General features: G+C 48.2%; 5 protein-coding genes across 5 annotated transcripts; 2 read left to right on the top strand and 3 right to left on the bottom strand.

The window, feature by feature from the left end:
• Positions 1 to 2,513: 2,513 nt before the first annotated feature.
• F5B22DRAFT_657616 (uncharacterized protein) lies at positions 2,514 to 5,929 on the top strand (the record flags this gene model as incomplete). The annotated part of the gene is made up of 4 exons (XM_047980061.1): positions 2,514 to 2,686; positions 2,742 to 3,396; positions 3,451 to 5,166; positions 5,215 to 5,929. 4 exons carry the CDS (start codon positions 2,514 to 2,516, stop codon positions 5,764 to 5,766), a joined length of 3,096 nt encoding a protein of 1,031 aa, XP_047829043.1. The 3' UTR covers positions 5,767 to 5,929.
• On the bottom strand, positions 5,930 to 7,992 carry F5B22DRAFT_291926 (parasitic phase-specific protein PSP-1). The gene is made up of 4 exons (XM_047970422.1): positions 7,164 to 7,992; positions 6,865 to 7,030; positions 6,396 to 6,634; positions 5,930 to 6,288 (listed from the first exon to the last, which is right to left on the bottom strand). Exons 1-4 carry the CDS (start codon positions 7,465 to 7,467, stop codon positions 6,062 to 6,064), a joined length of 936 nt encoding a protein of 311 aa, XP_047829044.1. The 5' UTR covers positions 7,468 to 7,992; the 3' UTR covers positions 5,930 to 6,061.
• Positions 7,993 to 8,062: 70 nt separating this feature from the next.
• F5B22DRAFT_291952 (D123-domain-containing protein) lies at positions 8,063 to 9,790 on the bottom strand. The gene is made up of 2 exons (XM_047970424.1): positions 9,449 to 9,790; positions 8,063 to 9,395 (listed from the first exon to the last, which is right to left on the bottom strand). The coding sequence occupies exons 1-2, from the start codon at positions 9,565 to 9,567 to the stop codon at positions 8,276 to 8,278; spliced, it is 1,239 nt and encodes a 412-aa protein (XP_047829045.1). The 5' UTR covers positions 9,568 to 9,790; the 3' UTR covers positions 8,063 to 8,275.
• An 83-nt stretch (positions 9,791 to 9,873) lies between these two features.
• On the top strand, positions 9,874 to 10,772 carry F5B22DRAFT_291941 (cwf21-domain-containing protein). The gene is made up of 2 exons (XM_047970423.1): positions 9,874 to 10,195; positions 10,367 to 10,772. The coding sequence occupies exons 1-2, from the start codon at positions 9,960 to 9,962 to the stop codon at positions 10,662 to 10,664; spliced, it is 534 nt and encodes a 177-aa protein (XP_047829046.1). The 5' UTR covers positions 9,874 to 9,959; the 3' UTR covers positions 10,665 to 10,772.
• Positions 10,773 to 10,803: 31 nt separating this feature from the next.
• F5B22DRAFT_291988 (uncharacterized protein) lies at positions 10,804 to 12,534 on the bottom strand. Its single transcript, XM_047970426.1, has 4 exons — positions 12,429 to 12,534; positions 11,573 to 12,371; positions 11,286 to 11,516; positions 10,804 to 11,221 (listed from the first exon to the last, which is right to left on the bottom strand). The coding sequence occupies exons 2-4, from the start codon at positions 12,263 to 12,265 to the stop codon at positions 10,943 to 10,945; spliced, it is 1,203 nt and encodes a 400-aa protein (XP_047829047.1). The 5' UTR covers positions 12,266 to 12,371; positions 12,429 to 12,534; the 3' UTR covers positions 10,804 to 10,942.
• Positions 12,535 to 13,100: the final 566 nt, after the last annotated feature.

Here is a 13,100-nt window from a genome sequence, read left to right on the forward strand (position 1 = left end):
AAGCAGTTGAAGATGTCCAGGCTCGGTGCCGTGAGTTGATGGGTCTTTGAAACTTGGCAACACAACGCGAGCAAGCGAACTTGTGCATGCCAACGTTGCAAAGCCAAGCTTAGTAGTTGAAGCGCTAGCGCTGCGAAGTGCCGAAAGCGCAATGCCGATACACATACTTCGTGTAGACCAGCGCCCCGGCTTTACATATGAGCGTGTTGACTGTCTCTTAAGCCCTATGTCACGGGGTCTATTGTCGATGGCATCTTCTGGGATTCAAATGAGCTTTGGATATTATACGTGGCATTATTCTGTGCTGCTCAGTTTGGTCGGTATGACCCATACCCGTTCTGTTGGGAATGCAGTCAATCAATCTGTAACACGATAGGATGCATCATGTGATTGGGTCTGGTAAGTTCTAGATTAGAAATAACAGATCCTACAGCGTTGTCAGGATTCGAGAAGTGCTTACGCTATCGACGGAACTGCCCCAGCAATACCGATATAATTATCCATAGCTAGTTCTCATTACATTGACTATCCCATCCCATAAAGTGGTTTGGAATGAAGAATCCGGCATGTCTAGTCAGAAGGAGTCTGAATACCTTCATTCCTCACCTTCTAGATTCGCACAACAGTCAACGTCTGACTATATGATGTCCCCTGGGACTACTTATGACAAAGAAGATCTATTGTTATCAGTTTCATAGACTGACACAACTAGGCCAGATCTGATTTACAGATCTAGAATCCTGGAGGGGAAAAATTCCTTCTTGTACTCATCCCTTGATTTTGAAGCATCGGAGTGATAACATGATGATCCTCCTAGATAGATAATTGTTACCCATCTACGGCTGAACGTGCGCGCGACTTGCAAAAGACCCTCTGTGAAACATACGAAATATGAAGTTATACGGAGTTCGCTAGCATAGGACATCCCGAACTTTGAAGTTTCGAAGTTCAGCAGAGGCCGGCAAATACCATACAATTTTTTATAGTAGCAAGGTCAGCCACCAAGGCCAGGAAGGAATCTGGTGGCCAAGAACCTTTATAACAAGGACATAGATTTGGGCCTGGAACCTAGTGCTATTCACGATATTATGGTCCACTAAAGCCGTAAAAGTACTTTTAACCGTAAAAATGAATGTGGATTATATATTATATGTAACTATACCTGCTTTGTGGCCTCGTTTAATCATTTGGTTTAAGAGCAAGGACTGAAAGAAGATCATACAACAGTGTATAAATAGAAAGTTTAGAACATAGCATATTTTACATGATAACTTACACCTGCCTTCTTAAAACCTTTCGGTAGCTGCAGTGAGCAGAATAAGTTCAGTTCATATTGAGTAACGCGGAGTGGTTTACTCTCTTTAATTTTTAATTAGTGTAATTTCTGCTATTATCCATTGCTAGTTTAATCCCAAGCATCATAGGTGGTCCTGAACTTGATGTATTCACACACATACACATGTATATATAAAAAACATCTTCAAATGGCCACTCAACATATACAGTCAGATGACCTTAAGGGAGAAGAACGTAAATATTAGGGGTCTGCTAAAAAGAGTTTGAAGTTAGCTTTCCATGTGCTTTAATATATTACTCCTTATAGTTGTTATCACCATAGATGTAGGTGAGACAGCCTCTGGCGTAGATATACCCTGTGCAGAACTAGATGTGCACGCCTGCTATGTTCTTAAACATAGACTGTAGTAAGGGAGGTGATTCTAGCAACCTATTGAATTGATGTCACATGTGTACAAGCTGAGCGTGTAGTTCGCCTTTGCTACGGGCGCAATGTAGACTATTGCAGGCTGCTCATCATCTTCGAAAGACATGCTGACAATATTGAAAATAAGGTTATACAGACTTTAATTTATAAAACAAGCCAATAGGACCTAAGCGGTTAGGACTAGCAGTCCAGTTGTATACAAAGTCAAAGCTGGCCACTAAAGTTAAGAAGGAATTGGTTAGTTAAGGACTTTTGTAGTCCTAGTAGATCATTGTATTGTGAATAGAATTAAGTTCCAGGTCCAAATCTCTGCCCTTGTTGTAATTCGGAACGCGGCGGAAGGTGAATTACGACATCATACCAACAGTCGAACCAAACTATACACCGGGTACTTATTTAGTTCATCTACAAGAAGGGGAATAGACCCCAGGCTTATGGGTGCTAGTGATAGTAACCCGATTGATTTGAACTCAAAGTTGACTACCCGATTCTCTATTTATCGAGCCCGAAGCGCAAGCACATCCCCGGGACCATATTCAACTTACATTGGTTCGCAAAGCTAGACCACGACAACAGTTAACGGGAACGTGAGATGTGATACCGGCGGCTGGATATCAATCACGAGCCCTACAGCAAGTCCACTCGCTGCAAATGTAAATCATTTTAAAGCTAACACTTTACTTAGACTTGCGTCATGGACTGCTTCTTCCAATGTTGAGGGCGTACTAACGGTGTGTTAAGATGGAGATATTGGGACCAGACTCGGCTGACGCGTCAAATAGCACCGTCCATGGCTTGGCTATCAGCCTTTAACAGGTCCGGCTTCCAGAATATACAGAATCATAGTTTCTCTGGCAGGGATACCGAACTGGCATTGCTTAACTCTTGGTACTCTGATGATGATGTCAAGTTGGTACAGGATCGAAACACGCAGACGCGCATAGTCATTCTCGGCGGTGTAGGGTATAGAATGCACCTCCTGAATAGGATTGTGTAGGCTGGCTGACGATGTCCTCAGAAAAACACAGCTTGTCACAGAATGGTGTCATAGGCTGCGTGAACGGTCTCATGCCTCAATCTTTTGGTTTAATGCAGGGTCACGGGACGAGCTTCTGTCAAAATACCGGCAAAATGCCGGACGATACCGAAAATTCGCTTTATCCGACAAGAATGCCCAAAAATTCGTGAAATCCCATGATCGAGAAGGGGATGATACAGTTCTAGTCAAGGCGTGGATACAGGCCCACGAGAACTGGGTAATCGTCCTAGACAACTACGATACGATAGCTGTTGATGTTGAGCCATTCATTCCAAACGGTGTCGGCCGTGTTGTCATCACGTCCAGGGACAGGCGAGCCATTGGTGCAGTTTCTAACGGGGGCTTTCAGCTGAAGAGGCCGCAGTCTGCTGAGGCGGAGCTTCTCTTTCTTCGCCTCAGCTCCCCCCAGAAGAACGTCACAGCTGAGAATCTTAGAGAGCAACCTGAGCACACTATTGTGAAGAAAATCGTGTCCGAATTGGATGGCTTCCCCCTTGCTATCAGTCAAGCGGCTGCATATGTACGCGAAAACGAGCCGTTCAGCTGTGCTGAGTATTTAGAAATGCTAAGGCTGCGTTCAGATCGGGAAATTCTTCTACGCTTCAAAGAGGAGCGGCCGGAATATCCTGAATCTGTAATGACGACTTGAGAGATCTCCTTAGCGTACCTTAGGAAAAAGCATCCCGAGGCAGCCGAACTTCTTCAACTGCTCGGCTTCTTTGCTCGATCGGGTGTTGCAGAAGGAATCCTGCGCGACTCCTCCGCGATCAGACCATGGGTGGTTGGAACTCATGGGACAACTCGGCAACTAAGTAGCGAGCAGCGTGATGAGCTCTCTTTTCTTCAGAGTCGTGCCCAGACGACGATATCTCTAGGGATCTTGATATCGCTCTCCCTCGTGTCCAAGAGCGAGGATAGAATCGTCTCCGTCCACCCACTCGTTCACGAATGGATACAAGCGAGGCTAAAACCAAAGCCGATGGAATCCAACAGAGTCTTACGCCTCTGCAGCTTGATACTATACCAAGCGTTCCCGCTCGAAGGAATAACATCAGGCCACATGTCGCGCTTCGCGGACATGCTAATGTTTACGCCTCATTTTCTGGAGATGCTTGACGCGCTACAACGATCCAAGCCGGATTCAACGCCCCTACCGTTGGAGCTCAGATCTCTTCTCCTTGCACACCTGCTTTTTGAACTAAGGCGAGAGACTGCACTTATAGCTCTTAGACATCCACCGTTAGTCGTTCGGGTCTTCCCTTCCAGTATATTTGCTACGAAGGAGCCCCTCGACGCCATCCAAAGCCAGTTATTTACAGTGTTACGTAATTCAGTTGCTGTATCGGATGCTATGGCTTTGGTTCGGATCATGAATGTGTTACAGCTCGGCATATCGACCTACTCGTCAGCACCTCCCTGGACTCCCCCCCGAAAAGTTTACATGGTGATTCTCGTCATCTTCGCGCTCGAAATCTTTGAAAAATGGCTTCGACATCCCCCAGATGCATCCTACCCTTTGGACCATATTTCTGGAACCTGTTTCAACATCGAGCAGGACATGGCTTCAACGCTGTACAAAATTCTCTCATTCATCTCACTAGAGACTGGTGAAGTGCATAATGAGATTTTGTTTCTCCAGGTTCGCGTAAAACTTGTCCTAGCTCAGGTCTTGACTGTCGATGAGTACCTAAAGCTCCCGTGGCATTTCTTTCGAGACGGAATATCACGGGAGCAAGTGGCGTGTGTCGATCTCTCGATGGCGATTGATTACTTCGCCGTTTGTGCTAAGTTTAACAGCCCATATCCAAAAGAAGTTACGCGCGCCTTATTGCTTGCTGCGGAAGCCTTCCAACAGGACCAACAACCGAAGAACGACCCAGCTAATTTCGGTATCCCTTTTGTGTCGAATAGTTTCGGTCGAGATGTTGAATCATATATTCCCAAAATATTGAGCCATTCTATAATTAAAGCATCGAAAGTTCTAGGTGAAGCGTGCCTCGAATGCAGCCTGTCACTCTTGAAAGGCCTAAAATCGAGAATGACCATCTCTCCAGTGGATGAGCGCGCCGTTGGTATCTCTTTAATTGGCTTACTAAGAGCAATGGATGCGGTAAGGTCGGCCCTCGAAAACAAGATGAAACTTGATAGCAGCCAAAATAGCAGCCGAAACCAAAATTTGTTCCCCTTTACATCTGACGAGCAGCGCTTCGAGTTCCAACGTCTATATGTGCACGCTTATTTCCTCCGGGCCGACTATATCAGCGCTATCCCGGATCTTCAAGACCTCTTTCAAGCTGAGAAAATTATGGCTCGGTTTGGATTCGAATACAGCGATCCACGCCGCTTACTTATCGGCCACGGCGATGGTGCCAATGAGGAGGATACTGCCGCAACGACGCCCCTTGTCTCTTACCTCTACCGCCCCATCTAGAGAGAAGCGCTAAAACCTCAGCTTCCTAGACCCGGTCTCAATGGGTTGAGGCATCAGGGATACTTCGATAACAGCTCTAACGTTTTCAACGCCGGAGAGCAAATCGCGGCTTGGTACGCCAAGGAATCGCGGTTGAAGGACCTTAATGTAGCGAAGGAGTTATTGCTGATCTGGATAAATTGCCTCGGACACCTGGAACTCGCAGCTGAAAGGGACCGCCACGTATGGCGGGATGACGTGCATGCTATACGGCGCACACATTCGGCTGAGACAATTGTTATCGTATACAGCCTGGCGAAGGCGTCACTTGGGCCCGGGGGCACAGTTGGCGTTACCCGAGTCCCTGAGGCGAGGGGGATACCAACCATATCTGGGCCTGGGCTGCAGCGGTGGACCACTCGGGGTGATTCTCCTTTAGTAGACGCGGGCTGGAAGTCGAAGTTAAGAGATGATCCCGGGCCGACAAAGGCTGGTTCGACAAACCCCGGGGCGAATAATAATGAACATGGAAACAATGATTTGATATGTGAGGATATAGATTTTGAAATGGATTTTGAAATGGAATTGGAGTAGACGGTGGTGTTATTGGTATACCCCTTTATCATAGGCAGCGACAATACTTCTGCATTGTATATCTTATGACGAAAATATCGGTTTTGAAGCTAGATCTATATTGTCTTTTTAAAAATTTATACAGCGATATTAGATTCACCCTATGGAAAACCAGATCTTATTCTGAAAAGTAATTATCGAAAAAGAAAACTTAGATACAAACCCCTTTCCTCAGCCTGCCGCCTTCACGAGGCAAATACATATAATAAGCCCCTATTTCCCCTATTCCTATGTTCACCTATATCTCCCTCAAGGTCTACTCACTAGTTCCCTTGTATTTATCCACAAGTTCAACCCCACTCTCCACACCTCCCGAAGACATGGAAGACTGGTAAGACTCGCCTAGCTTCGCTTGGTCGGCATTGAATACAAAACCCGGGTGGCCGATAGATAGCGCGACGACAGCGAGAACGATCAACACGCCCTCGAGACCGATGAACAACGGCTCGTCGTGGAACAAAGTTCCGCTGTATCCTTCGCTGACTATTCGAACAAGGATTAGTCGATCAGCCTGCCTGGTGAATATGAACTGAAGCGAAATAACATGGGCAGAATTGATATAAAGGTGATAAAGGGAAAGAAAAACTTACGCTCAGCAACGCGGTAAGCACAGCGCCCAAGGATAAGCAGGATGGCAAGGCTGAGAGAGCCGAGAAACGCCTTCAGTCGCAGACTGATGCTTCCGAGAGGCTTGCCTTGGAAGTACCGGATCAGATAGTCTGCTAGCAGCCCGACGAAGGCTAACATAGTCACGACTTGAAATATTAAGCCGGCCAGAGCGAGGTCGACTCCGGCTGCGTTCGAGCCGCTCGAGACAGTTGATACGGCACTGAATCAAGCAGAGACTGAGTTAGTGTGACATTGCTATTTGCAAGACTCAATGGTTCATGTGAAATTGACATTATGACTCTATTTGTTCGTTGATTGGGATACGAGGGGGAAGGGACAGGAAAACGATAGCGATGATGAAGATGAAACGGTGTAGATCAAGGATAGGAGTGGGAATAGGAGCAGTGTAACGATGCACGAATCACCCCTCATAGTTCGATAATCACGTACCCTCCTACAGCCTGAAGGGTCAAGGCGCCTATGTCGCATATGATGAAGATCACATAGTACAGCTTCGGCTTAATCCGCGACAGGGACTCGTCGAGTTTCTCGACAGTCTTGGTGATCGTTACATAGATGGCCGCGGAGTAGAACACGGGAGCCGAGCCGACGAAGACTATCCAACATCATGGTGTAAGCAATGTAAATAGATCAACTCCTTTTCCACATTTCCGCCATTCTTCTCTAATTACATCATCCGTCCCCCTATTACACGTATCAGAAAAAAATGAAATGGACGAGAGACATACTAATCTGCAAAAGGAACCCCGTAAAACTAAACGGGTTCTGCCACAGCAGCACCCGCGCGCCGTAACCGACGACATTGAAGGCGCACCCGAGCACCGTGGCCCCCGAGAACCACCAGTGCTTGAGCCGTAGTCCGAGGCCGAGATGGACGAGCATGAGGATGAAATGTAGAGCGATGAAGGTCGTGTTAGCTGCTAGAGACGGCCGGTATTGGAATATCGAGTACTCGATCGGGCATAATTCGAGGGTACATGTTGCGTCTGGACCGAAGGGAATGATGGGTATTTCGTTCGTGGTTGAATTCATCGTGGCTATGGTTGGGTTGGATAACTTTCAGAAAGTGAACCGATAGGTACCAGGTTATTTATTGTGTGTGAGGGTATTATTCAAGAAAGACAATGAGCACGGCATATACCTATCAAGAAGCCTAATCGCATACATATATATATATCACTGGCAACGACACATTTATATCCACGTCCTCGAGCCGCAGCTCCAGAGCTTCGGTCAGGGCACATAGTGCCATGCCAGAGCCACTTCCGTCATCAGTATCCAAATGGACCGACGCCGAGCCGCTGCATTTTCCTTCGTAAACCGTATCTTCCAATACGATGATGATTTCTCTCGATGCAAGATACATTACATTACATACATAGAAGTTGTCTAAATGAAGACTTGGGTTGTTAACGAACAAGCCAATCAGCGACGTCCCAGCTTCGCACTCGCTTTACGTTTTAGGCAAAGACAGGGATTGTGGCGTTGAAATGCGTGGTTCCATGCTCAGAGGGCTGAAGAACTTATTGCGACGCCAAACTGCAACCTTTCTGCCTATCCCGCGCGCCATGCCGCAAATGGATTGCGAATGCGACGGAGTGCCAAGAACTCGAGGAGTTCATATGGATCTGATATTGCTTTTATATATCTAGTCTGATAGAGATAAGTAAACTTGGGTCTGGCCATATCCGATTCGATGCGAATCACTATGCATTTTACCCTGGATCGAACACACATGTTGAGAACTGGATGTCTTCCCGCCAACAAGCTGGGATATGATCTCATGCAAATTGATTCAAGGCCTACTATCTATAACTAATACAATGAATAGATGTAAACCCTAGTCGTTGCCGCTAGTTTCCCAGTTCGCGGGTTTTTCCATACCAGTCATCTCCCTCCATCTCCTCGCGAACTCGCGCATGCCACCTTCTCCCGACATACTTGCGTCCACGACGTCTTTGGGGAGCTTGTGCGCCGAATATTGCGGCGAGGCGAGGTTATACGCCGCTGCGTCGCTTTCCTCGATCAGCCTTAGCTCAGGGGTATAGTCCTCGTCATCTTCCTCCTCGTCACTTGTTTCGTTGTCTGTATTGCCATTCTGGTCTTTGCTCCCTTCCTCGCCCACGACGCCGAGTACTGGACCTGGAACTACTAAATCTAGAAGTTCCTGCCATCCAAAGAGCAAGCTGTCGGTGTGAGGTGCCCATGCATTGATATCAATGAGCCTCGCCCGGCTCAGGGGCTCGTCTTCACCCTCGGGAATGTACACATCGAAGACAAAGTTGCCGTCGGGAAACGTATAACGCAGCTTATTGTTGAAGAGCTGGTAGATTTTTGCGATAATGTCGGCCTTGAGAGGCTGCAGAAACTCGAAGTAGTTGAGGTCCCGCTGTGATATCGCCACGAGGTTCCTGTGCTTGACGAAGCAGCGAAATTCCATGGCTGTGTGCGGGTTGAAGTACGACCTTAGGACTAACACTGGCTTGAAGGGCGGTTGACTGATATTTGAGTTGGCTGTCGGTGTGCAATCGTCGAACGCATGTTCAAGGTCGTAAGTGATGAAGTTAGAGCTCTTTAGCAACAGGTACACGTCGTTAGGGGATGTGCACTTGATAGTATTTTGGTGTGGTGATATCCAAGTGGCGTCTTTAGGCGCTGTCCAATTGAGCTTTGGAGCAACAGCACCGCCCAGTTCAGCGATTTTATCCTTGATTAACTGGTGTAGGTCAGGAAACCTCTTGTTTGGAGGCATTTTTGGAGGCTCATCCTCGTCGTCACTATCCGAGTCGGATTCGACTTCATGGATAGGTGGTCGAAAAGTTGAAGGAGTAGATTCCCACTCCTCGTCATCGGACTCAGTTTCATCTTCATCAGCAAGGATGATGCCATCCTCACGTATATACTCGACGAACTCTGGTGATAACGGAATAATCCTGGACTTTATACAAGACGCCCGATATCTAATATTGTTTTAGTTCTTCAGTATTTCATAGATTCACCCAGAGTTACAAACTTTTGAAACCAGGAATCATATGAGCAATTCAATATGTGATCTCTTGTGATGGGCGGAAACTGCAAGGTGGGAGGGGCGTCGGACGCAGGGCCAGCCTGTGGCTGAGCTAAGGAGGGCATTTTGATATATTCAAGCAGTTCTTAGAACAAAAGAAGATGATTTCGCGAAGCTATGAAGTCCGACGAATACAAGATGAGACGCTTGCGCTCTTCTACAGTCTTAAGTCAGGTAAATAAGATGAGTCAAGCGGCAGGCATTGAGAAAGTCTATGTCACCGCGGGGCAAATAATACCTAGACTTACCTATCCCCAGGGACCCCGCCACCTAAGACTGGTTTAAGTACCCTGTAAGTACACTGCGAGCCCCTGTACTATGTCTTTAACAGCTTCTATCACCACCTACCTAGGTAGGTCTCGATACCTTAGATATCTTTCACATCGTCATCTGATTCTCTTACCACCGCCAACTATTGCATCAATCCCTCCCCAAGCCTCAAATAGACATCGAAGTCATGTCAGACAATGTAGGACTGTCCACGCCACGAGGTAGCGGCACATCCGGTTACGTGCAGCGCAACCTCGCGCACATGAGGCCTCGCGACCGCGACCGAGCAGCTCCATACCCCCGCGACCTAGACCATCTGAAGCACCGCCAGCGACAGCCCGACAAGGGGATTCTCGAGCATGATCGGAAGCGCGAGATCGAAGTCAAGGTATTCGAGCTACGAGACCAGCTCGAGGACGAAGGGTACGTCGTTTGCTTCTCTCCCTTCCCTATATTCCCCAACTACCCAGCTAGTGGAAGTAAGGGATGAAAAAGTAAAAGAAAGAAAGAAAGAAAGCGAGAAAAAAAAACGAATGAAAACGAAAAGACCATCATCATTAAGCCGGTCGGTCATAAGTACTAACTCCCTCCAAGCATCGAAGAAGAAGAGATCGACCGCCGGTGCGACGCCCTCCGCACCGAACTCCGCGAAAAGATGAACAACAACAACAATCACAACAAGTCTGGCAGCGCCGGGGCGAAGAAAGGTCTGAAGTCGCACCAAGTCCACGAGCTCGCCGACGCTAAGATCAAGGAGAGCGAGAGGCTGCGCAGCGCCCTGAAGATCAGCCGAGATTACGAGGAAGGCGGGCACTGGAAGAGGCAGGAGGAGAGGCTGCGGAAGGCTCTCGATAGGGAGTTTGCTGCTGAGAAGAGGGATGATAGGGGTTAGGGGCGCGGGATTGAATTGGATTCGGTCTTGGTGCGGTAAGGGGCATTATTTGCATGGCGTTCGGGCGTGATTTGGAAGGACATTGCTCTCTGTTTGATCCATGTGAAAAATGGACGGTGAAACGGAAGATACATCATCACATCATTACATATTCAAAAAGGTGTTCTATTGACCCAAAGCGTTGCTACTACTAGTGGCAACTTTGTTTTTATCTATATGTACCGCTTTGCCTGTCTATATCCAAGGGTATCACGATTTTTATTTTTTATTTTCTTCACTCAATTCGCCGCCAGGATCGCCGCCGCATCTATGGGCGCTGCACGATCTTCTCTGCCGCCGGTCCTCTTCTGCTCTTCCTCTAGCTGTGCCTTCTCTTTCGCTTCCCGCTGTCTCTCGTGGCTGAGATATGTGGTGTACCGAATCGTCGTCAGGGTTAGGACTGCCATGAATAGTATTCCTAAAACAGACCGCCTGATCAGCACCCAGCGCAGCCCTTCGATTTCGGATCTTGAGTCGCTGTTTAGAATAACGCTGATCTTGAGATTGATTTTTTGAATCTTGGTGATCAAGTTAGCTAATTCTATGTACGACGGACCAAAGTAGCATGAGTAATTTACTTACAGCGCTCTCCATGTTCCTCTGTTCCTCTCGCACATTCATCCTCCGGTCGTTGAACATACCCTTGACATCATCCTTGAGCGTCATGATGTCTTGCGACATGCTCTGACTGAGGATGTCGACTTCATGTTGCAATTGAGTTCGTTGTTGGCGCATTTGTTCGTCGGCAGTCCTTCTGTTGTTTGTGACCTCGGAGCTGAGTTCGGAGCACGCAGCGCGGAAGAGATACGTTTCCTGTAAGCCAGAAGTAAGCGATGTGAAACAAGTCTTCCACATCCCCCAAGACCTACGTTGTCGACATCGCTTTTCCCCACCAATCCTTCCTGCGCGACATCCAGGTTTTGCGCCAGGAGTGCCCGAATGGCCTTCATGACGGTGATGGCCTGGGCCTGGGTATAACCGCCAACCTGTAGCTGTTTCACGAGCGTGTAGCTATCGAAATGATGCACGTAGGTGGGCTTAGATATGTGAGGGTGTTGTGACTCGTTTGGAGGCGGCATGTGAAGGACTGCCTCCATTGGCCCGCTACGCTCTATCGTCTCATCCGGGGTGGCCTTGGGGGGCCCTGTCGAGGCCGCGTCCTTGCCATCTGGTGTGGCCTCTTTAGTCGCATCGCTAGGTGGAATGTCGTCGGTTTGCTGCGGCGCATCCGACTCTTTGCCGTTCTCGGCCGACCCTTTCTTAGTCTTGTCAAGCGATGGGTCCGGGGTCGGATCGGGCAGCCGGGGAGCGGCGCTCGTGTCGGATTTGGGCAGTTTCACGACATCGGGAGCAACTGGTAAGGGCTCAACAGCACTGCCATGTCTCTCAAAGGGTGCCTGGCGGCGTCGTGCGGAGGTGGAAAACGAAGGGGTGTTGTACTGGCTGGAGTGACGGGGCCGGGTGCGATATCGGGTCTTCGCGGGCTGTGTTGCCGTGGACTCAGCTAGGCGAGCAGCTCGCAAGAGATGGGGATACAAGAAAGTCAGGCGAGCTGTCGACATTGCTGTGGCCAAGTTCACGGCTGTGCGCCGGGCAAGGTTGGGAGTGGAAGGTTACCTTTTTAACAAAGGAGACATGTCTTGGATTTTATGAGAGCACGCACGCGGGCTGGAGCGAATAACGGCGTTTAGTCCATGGAGAGATAGATAGGAAGGGAGTAGGTACCTAGGTAGCTGCTACGGGCTGGCGGGATGGGGGTGAGTTTTAGTGGGCGGCTATTGAAGGGTGATCTCATACATGATATACCTAGGTAGGTACTAATGGGCCTACCTGCTTTTAGTTCGGGTTTGATCTTTGGAAGGCTTGCTGTTACAGATAAAACATGTATGTGCCTGGGGACTAATCGAATTACCTAATTCTAGAAGCATCTAACTTCGGAAGCGAATCGCAACTGCATACCTAAAACTTGGCATCAGCTAGGTACCTACATAAGTACTATGTAAGTCCTACACTTACCTAGTAGGTATCTATGTGTAAGTACCTAGGCAGATACCTACTAGTCATGGATGCACATTACCTCGGGATATGGTGGTGGGGGCTTTCTGTCCCGGTACACATGGCCAGGCCAGCTGTGAATCAACCCCTGTTCCTGGCCAGTCTCTGCTGTCGTGGGTTCTGTTCTGTTCCGTCTCTGTGTCTTTGTGTCTTCGAGAATGAAGGTGGACTCAGACTTTTGTTGGGACCACTCGGGGACCTCTGATTGAATTTTGTTCATCAGCTGTCTCGGCTGTCAAGAATGTGACTGGCGGGCCGGTCATTAGAGCTAGTTCAATTAATCTTTTAATTAATCCCAAAAGGGGAAAAAAAGAGGTGACAGCGGAACCGGCTCCACCCGTC

This window comes from Xylaria bambusicola, assembly GCF_022495145.1.
Source record: "Xylaria bambusicola strain CBS 139988 unplaced genomic scaffold F5B22scaffold_33, whole genome shotgun sequence".
Lineage (NCBI taxonomy): Eukaryota > Fungi > Ascomycota > Sordariomycetes > Xylariales > Xylariaceae > Xylaria > Xylaria bambusicola.